This window comes from Barbus barbus (genome assembly GCF_936440315.1).
Source record: "Barbus barbus genome assembly, chromosome: 2".
In the NCBI taxonomy this organism is placed as follows: Eukaryota; Metazoa; Chordata; class Actinopteri; order Cypriniformes; family Cyprinidae; genus Barbus; species Barbus barbus.
The window spans coordinates 40,608,932-40,617,509 of NC_136730.1; the positions used below are offsets into that span (position 1 = coordinate 40,608,932).

Sequence of the window (8,578 nt, forward strand, 5' to 3'; positions counted from 1 at the left end):
TTGGACAGTACTTCAACGGTTGTGGGCAGGGCCTGAGCAATATGAAATCATACTGCTCAGAAAATCAAAACGCTTGATAATTGAGACTGTTTATTATTTGGGGGGATTAAAAAAGTAGTGAATGGATTTTATCATTGTAGGGTGGTTGTGTCCACACACTGCTAAGATACATTTATATGCAAACACCATGTAAAATTGAATTTTGCATCTAATGTCTACATTGAAATTGAAATGTAATCTTAATTCAAGAGATGAAGGAATTCGAAAGTGTGACAGTAATCAGTGTTGAGTACTACTGTAAAGTTAACCCTGCATGGTTTACATGTTTGAAAATGATACATTAGACATTTAGAAAAGTAATCAAAAAGTAATCCGTTACATTACTTCAATAAAGTAATTGAAAAGTTACACTACTTATTACATTTTAAGTAGTGTAACTTGTAATCTGTAACCTATTACATTTCCAAAGTAACCTTCCCAACACTGATAGTGAATCATATATTATATATTTTCTCTGTATAGGTTATTAAGCTAAGCATCTGAATTAGACTCTGAAAATAAGCAAAGGAAGATCAAGTTGTTGCTGAAAGATTTCAATAAATTGCTTCGATGATGAATCAGAGGTTTTGAGTTATTCCATGCACCCTCTGAAGTTGATTTGAAGCCTTTTTCAAATTTAGGCAGACATTGAGGCTGAGAATAATCCCTAAATGACTTGACACCTATAGCTAAATGTTTTAATGTACTCCCTTAAAATTTCTCTTATGGCCCGAACATAGGCTAGTGGTAAAAATAAATAAATAAATAAAAATAGGAGAGAGAAGAAACGTATTTCGTGTTAAACAAGTTGTTTTTTTCTTTTTTTAAAAAGTCAGTGCTTGAAATAGGCTAAAGCTTTTTCATTGATGATTGCAGTGTTAATAATTTTAATTATAGGCCTTTAATTCATTGTATAATAAACCTGTTTTAAACAGAGTTGCGACACGCTTTGATCTCGCCGCCGCGAGAAATAAAATACATAAAATACAACTACTGGTCAGATTTCCGAGAGATAAACTAATGCGTTAAAATGGCAAAAAATGCTGTAATTTCCTCAAATTTCTGGCGACTGTGCTTGAGAAGCACTGAAATGAATGGCCTTCAATGCTGAAACTATCCGTTGTTTGGAACTATTGGCTGCTCCATGACACGCTTTACTTCCGCATTCCTAAGTTCCTATGGAAGCCTATGGGAGTGTCGCAACTCTGTTTCTCAACGGCTCTGGTGCTGACCATGGTGTTGACGCGCCGTCATAGTTATAACAGCCAATCACATACTTTTCTGGTGCTGCATGAACGGGATTGGCTAGCGTCTGCGCTAGGGTATTTGCATAAGGCGATCTGATTGGCTGACGCCTGCGTTGGCGCTTGAAAAGTTGAAAAGTTTTCAACTTCTGCCGCGTGCAATGCCAGTGAAGCGACGCGAGGGACCCACAATTCAGTTCGGCAACGCTTGACGTCACTCCATTCAAAGTAAATGAGAGGCGTTGACGTTGACGCCCCGTGTGAATGTGAATATTTTTATTTATTATTGTTAATGTTCTCTTATGTTCAACAACTTAAAGCTTTAAAATTATTCACTTTAAGGGGTCTAAAATAAAGAAAAGGGGAATTTTTGTTACTCCAGCACTTTATTATACTGAATGTCCTGTGGGGTTTTTTTTTTGGGGGGGGGGGGGGGGGGGGGGGGGTTGTACCTGAGTGCAATACATTTTGGTTGAAAAAATGAGAATCGTGTAAGAGAATCGTGATCTCAATTCCCATGGAGAAAAATCATGATTCACATTTTAGCAAGAATCGTGCAGCCCTAGGTCTATGTTAATTGAACGTCAAATTAATTGAACTAAATTGTATAAAATAATTTATTCAGAAATGTCATTTTGTGTTTATTTTTATTATTATTATTATATATATTTTTTATTTGTTAATTCGTTATTTAAATTAATAGGCCTACAAATTAAGAAACAGGCGCAGTTAATCGCCGGCATCAGTCACAAAATTGATTTAAATAAATAAGTAAATAATAAAAAAGAAGCTTTGTGAGGAAACGACTGGCAACAGCTGGTTTTAAATTCTAGACACCGCACACCAAACGAATTTGAACACCAACTGAAAATACTGACTGAGCATAATCGGCCTGACAGCAGTGTGTTCCCGGCTTCACAGTATAAACCGGTTCACGCATGGAACTGAAAGTCTTACATTACTACTGTTACTAACAGGCTGGATAACAATTAGCGAACACTGCTGTCAGTCAAACTCATTAAGAATTATGCAAAAACACTTTATTTATTTTAGTTATTTGAGATGTTATAACAGTTATCTGTTAAAATAGATTAAACAACAATTATTTAACAAATATTATATTTGTATAATAAACTATGTGGGGGGGGGGGGGGGGGCTTTCATCAGAGTGGGCGGGCCTGTACCCGTCAGGCCCATCCGCTGCCTACGCCCTTGTTCAGTAGTATAGTCAATGAAACTTAATTGACTTAAACATTAAATAAAAAAAGACAATGATAGCACTTCATATTAACAACAACAAAAAATCTTTATTTTTGCTACTTTTTCATAGGTTAATTTCTTCTCCATATTTTGTGCTGCTATTGTTTTACTCTTCAAATTCTGCTGATAGCGTTGCCTCCTATATGAGAAACTGCTTATGTTATCCTCATTTTTAAGACACATTAGCTAGCAGGATATGCACATGTAAATATGTATATGAAATAGATGTATATATGTATATTTACTGACATGTGTTATTGCTTGATTGATCTTGTAAGACCGCTGTGAGAACATTGTGCGATTCAAGCTAAGGAAATTTGCACGAGTTGATAAGTTTAAGGACAGGCTATGACAAAGATGCAGACAGGAATAGCAGGACCCAAGTTTATACCCCTCTTTATATTAAAATGTTACTGTTTATGTTTGTGTCCGCCCTTAGTAGTTGTTAATAGAAAAAAGGAATGTATAGATTTATTAATATTGCTCTTTCATTGTATTTTGTATATTCCAATAAAACAAAAGTCTCAAACTAAACAAACTGTATTTAATTGTCATTTGCTGTATCATGCCTAATGTTACATTACATTTACTTTAATGTTACATTCACCTAATCTTCTGCTTTTACTAGAATTGGTATTTGTATTGCAGCACTTCTTAGGATGGATTGTTTTGTGCCCTAGCATACCCTAAATTAGCAAATTTCTGCAATGTCTCCTTTTAGGGTCTAGGATAACATTTCTGGTTGCCCCCTTCTGGTTGGAATCAGAATCCATTCCTGCAGTAAACAATTGAATTCAACAGTGCTGCAATAAAAAAAAAATCTCAAATCTCATTAAAAAAAAATCCATTTTAAAATGACTGATTTAAAAAATACAAATAGTAGACTGTTTCTTGCTGCTGGATATGAGAGACAGATCATAAACGCTCACCCTTTCCCAAACATGGGCTGGAAAGCTGCTTCACTATGGGCGTCTGGAGTCTCTGCATCATTTCCTGTGTGCTCAGGCCTGGAGAGTGAGAACACAGAGCAGCATGCGCAGTAGCAGGAAAAGACTAGAGCACAGGAGAAATGAATCGGTGGGTTTCTTACATTAGCATTACTGCAACAGATTTAATGTCATGTTGAATAGGTGCCATCTATTTGTAACTGTTCATTATAATTGCTGGTAAAGGGTAACATTATACAGACACAAAACTACTACATGCATCATAACAAACTGTTAAGGTCTTCGCATATTAATGCAGTTATGTGTTGCATTAAGAGAAAAACAAGTCAGGTAGTTTATTCATAATGTTAGTGATGTTATTGAAGCACTTACCCAGCCTTAGATCTTACAGAACTCTGTGTCCTCTGTGCAGCTGCACTGCTATTATAAAAACCCTTGAAGTTCTCCCAGGAAAGAACCCACTCAGTTCTGCCCCCCAGTGATGAATGAGATAGAATTCACTTCGCAAAGGAGAGGGGTCTGTCTGCGGACTGCAAGAGAGGGGCGTAACTTGAAGTTCTCCAAATCACACTGAACCACGCGAGATGTCAAAACGAGATGTTGTCGGGATGCGTCCGAAAACGCATATTCTCTACTTAATGGGTGCTAAAAGAGTACAGCCTGAATGCATTAAGTATGAAAGCGATTTGGGTAACATCCGCCATGTGACCTACGACGTTATTACAAGCGCAACCATTTAAAAGATATCAGAGACAGGTTTAATTAATCCATCAGTATCTTGATATTGATTAAATTTGCTCATTTTGTGGATTTGTTGAAGAAACAGCTGCACGTGTATTTTGTGATTGTAGTATTGCCATAACTTTTGGGTTGATTTAAGTTCTTATATTTTATTGCGATCCACAGCTTTATCCTTTATCCTTAGGTTTTTTTTTCATGTCTTTAAATTGTTTAGCGCATTTAGAATAATGTAAAAAAAAATAAAAAAGAAGAAATAAGTTATGCTATTAATAGAAATTATTTTTAAAATCACCAATACATTTTTAGTTTGATTAAAAAAAAAAAAAAATGTATTAAAATGACAGAATGATTCGATACCTTTTTTCTTTCTGCAAAATGTGTATAAAATTGAAATAAACGGGTTTTCTCATTATATACAATGTATCTATAAACTAAATCTAATTTGCATATTAATGTGTTTTGGGGCAACGTAATGAAAAAAAAAAGTGTAATAATTGACAAGATTTTCATAATAATATATAATATTTCATAGAATATTGACATATAACTTATTTCCCTATTCCTTTGTTGTGTCTCCCAAAACCCGTAATAAACATGCGTTTAGTCCCGGTGTCCTCATATGAGGACATGTATGAAATCAACGTCCTGTTTCGTAACAGAAAGTCATATTTTGATTTGAAACCCCATAACATTTTCCTGAGATGTTGATTTATGACACACAATTTAAAAATTAGACAGATTTAAATGATAATAACAAAATATTACCATGTTTCTATAAATTAATTTCAGACATTTTGAAGACCAAGGAGAGGGAGTAGATGGTGAAACATCCAATCATTTGGTATCTCTGAAAAGCCCTGAATGTGCTCTGTACAGGACATCCAGACCTAAATCTGTGGCACGTATAGTCTCAGAGAAATCACTAGAATATAATTTGCTCATATGAGGCCGCAGGGTCTTAAGAGGTTAAAGAAATTGTATTTCTTTTATTACGAACACCCAAATTCATTATCTCTTGAATATGTTGTTAATTTCTTTTTTTTTTATGTGCAAAATCTTTCATCCACAAGCAAAAGTGGCTTAAATCTCATTCTTTTTTTTCTTGTTGAATTTAACTTTCATTTCATCCCTCAGTTTTCTAAAAAAAAAAAAGCATCCTGATGAATTATTATATTTAATTAATCAGTTTTTTTTTTTTTCTGTGTATATAATCTCATACTATGATGAACACATGATGTTCATGTTTGCTGTTTTATCCCATAAGATTGTTCATTGTTAGATACAACCATCTTTCCCTGATCGTATATGTAATTATAAGTTAGACAAGAATAATAATAAATATAGCTGCAAGCAGCGATAACCGGGGTTCAAGCATTTTAAGGCCTAAGGTGGTATGCTTTTAGGGTCTAGGCCAACCTGGATGCATAGCTGACAGTGAAACTCATCGAAAATGGACAATAGGCTCACAGAAACACACACAAATAGAAATGAAATGTTCAAACTATCATATTAATAATCATTAAGTCTGCTTACACACACACACACACACTAACACAGACATACATGCACACACTTTTTGTTGCAGATATAGATATTTGAAATAAATTATATGACAATACTTTTTGCATGTCTTCTCTTTTGAAGAGTTTATATGTCATCTGTGGGTTTCTCTGTTATCATAATATAGCAAAATAGTAAAAACTGACATATCTGTATGAACAAAATGGTAAACTTTAACTAAATGTGATTTTAAATGTTATAACAGTGATTTTATAACATCTCCATTAGTAGACTATGAACAGTACTGTTTTAATGCATTTAATGAGCACATTAGTGGTCTTCTGCTGCCATCTAGTGGTTATAAATAGCAATTTGCAATGAAGAGACCACAGCAACAACCGGTCCAGATGAGGCAGTAAGAGCAGGTGGAGTGATGGAGGGTCTCATCCATGGACCTTTTCCAGGATGCTGTTGTAGACTCTCCATCCTCAGTGCTCAGCTCACAGCAGTCTGCAGACATTTCAGATCATACAAAATTGCACAAACACAATACAAAAGCAACCATTTTAACAGTACAGTGTCATTTGATTTCTGTATTAGAAGCAACAAAATGATCATACTTTCTATTTTTGTTTCAGGTTCTCCCCTTTTTTTCTCTCACAAATGCTACCGTCACCTTTCCTTGCAGGTCCTGCTCCACCACAGAAGATCTGCAGCAAAGGCACAGGAATCAAGAATCAGAAAAGAGCTGTAATAGCTCTGTTTGAAATGACAGTAATTAAAATAACCTAAAAGTTAAGATTTAAAAGATGTTTAATTCATTTCATTATACTGAGAGCCTTTGATGGCAGCATTGCTTCATCAGTCACTCTTCACTGGATAAACACACGAGTATCTCATCTGTTCCTGTAACATCCAGACAAGAGTCAGTCACCTCTGTGATTTATCTGCTCAAATCTGCCTTTACATGTTGAGGTAGATGCTGATATAACTCGCTTTTTATCCAACACAGAAGCTCCTCAGTTTATCAACAATACTAATAGACAAATAAAAGAGATACCGTATGTTTAGTAACTTCATGTGTTACTTACATTCATCTAAAGCAGTGTTGACAACAGTGAATTCAACATAATAGCACAAATGCATCACTCAGATGTCTGTTTCATGTCTATTAGATGTGCTCATATGCAATATTTATCATTCGTCTTTAAGATGACTATACGGTTTATGTAAATCCACTTTGGAGACACTTACTGGAGCTCCCCTGTTAGCTATATATAATAAAACGTGTTTTTATAGCAAAACCACAAATATAACTTGCCTTTCGCAGATGTTTAGCATTATTTAAGCAGACATTTAGGAGGTTTTTAAAAATGCGACATTGTTTCAACATTGGAATATATTGGATAACATAATATCAAAATAAGGTATTGTTAAACAACACATTACTTTAAAAAAAATAGAGTTGTTCATTGTTTATTCATGTTAGTTCACAGTGCATTAACTAATGGTAACAAACACAACTCGTGATTTTAATAATGCGTTAGTAAATGCTGAAATGAACGTTATTAATAAATGTTGTAGAAGTATTCTTCCTTCTTAGTTCATGTTAACTAATGTAGTTAACTAATGTGAACTAATGAGCCTTATTGTAAAGCGTTACCCAAAATGCTGGCATTAGCATTTGTAGGAGGTAGGTGTCCATTTCAATCATATGGATTTAATTTAATACTAGGTACACCAAAACTGAATTGAAACATTTTGGGTCACTAAATCAGTAAAAAATATATATATAGTATAAATGAGTTGTGTTGATTGCGGGTATATATTCACTGACAGGAGTGAAGGTTTATGAGATGTCAACATTCCATAAGTTCCAGAACACATTTGGAAATTCTTGGCAAAAGAATGATAACTCCAATAATTGTTGCCACAAGATGGAGCCATAGCATAATACCATAAGAGGAGGGTGCTTGACTGAATGAATACATTATTTTTTAGCTGCAAGGTGCAAACTTTGGTTAGAGCATCTGACCACTGTGAAAAGGGCTTAATTAATTCCTTAATCAATTCCACATTCAAAAACAAGTAACAGTGCACTTTTCATTCAGATAATCTGGTGGAACATTGAGAAAACAGAAAAAAACTGTCATGCTGTCTGTAAGTTTCTGTTGTGGATATTGTCTCTGTTTATTTAAACTTTCTGGAATTTTCCGAATGTTTCCAGCCTTATGTTGTACCTAAATAATTAAGCTTATTTGCCACTTAAACATAAAGAACAAAGCAGCTTTGGAGGAAATATTTTACTAATGGAAGGCGACAGCAGAAACATCTACCTTTTCATTCTGTATTCAATGGACAGTTCTTAAAGGAAGACTTTCAGTGTTTTTCTGTGTTCATTTGTGATTAGCTTCATGTGGTGTTTTTATATTAGGTTTATATGAGAGCAGCAGTAAAAAGTGCATTTCGGAAGTTCCATCTCATTAGGACAGGAATGAAAATGATGTGTTTAAGTGGAATATCCTATGGAGCGCCTCTCACCTCTGCTCTACATCCCACAAACCCACCCCCTGCAGAGGTCCCATTAAACACAGTCCTGGCCCATTCCCCCTTCAAATACAGATAACCCACTTTGTATGAAGTGAGTAGGCATGGAAAATGGACAGAAGGAATGCACTTGGCACCCCATTTGCTAGGCACCCCAGGGTCTTTAACATGTAATAACCCAGACCAGGTGCTGATCATCTGTCTGTCCACTCGGCAATCCGGACGAGGAACAATAGAGAGACACTTTCCTTTTACTACCTTCACTTCCTGTGGAACAAACAGACGAGGTCCAGAAGACGT

General features: G+C 35.1%; 1 protein-coding gene across 2 annotated transcripts in view; it reads right to left on the reverse strand.

Moving 5' to 3' along the window:
* Positions 1–4,062, reverse strand: part of LOC306886485 (AMP deaminase 3-like) — a 29,700-nt gene extending 25,638 nt beyond the window's left edge. The window contains exons 1-2 of one of the 2 annotated variants that reach the window (XR_013785630.1): positions 3,863–4,062; positions 3,473–3,596 (exon numbers count right to left, since the gene is read on the reverse strand). Coding sequence is in view for 1 of the 2 variants with exons in the window: in XM_079443618.1 (XP_079299744.1) it covers positions 3,473–3,533 (61 nt within the window). In the remaining variant the exon portion in view is untranslated. The remainder of the gene's footprint in view (positions 1–3,472; positions 3,597–3,862) is intronic. The other variant, XM_079443618.1, reaches the window with a different exon arrangement.
* Positions 4,063–8,578: the final 4,516 nt, after the last annotated feature.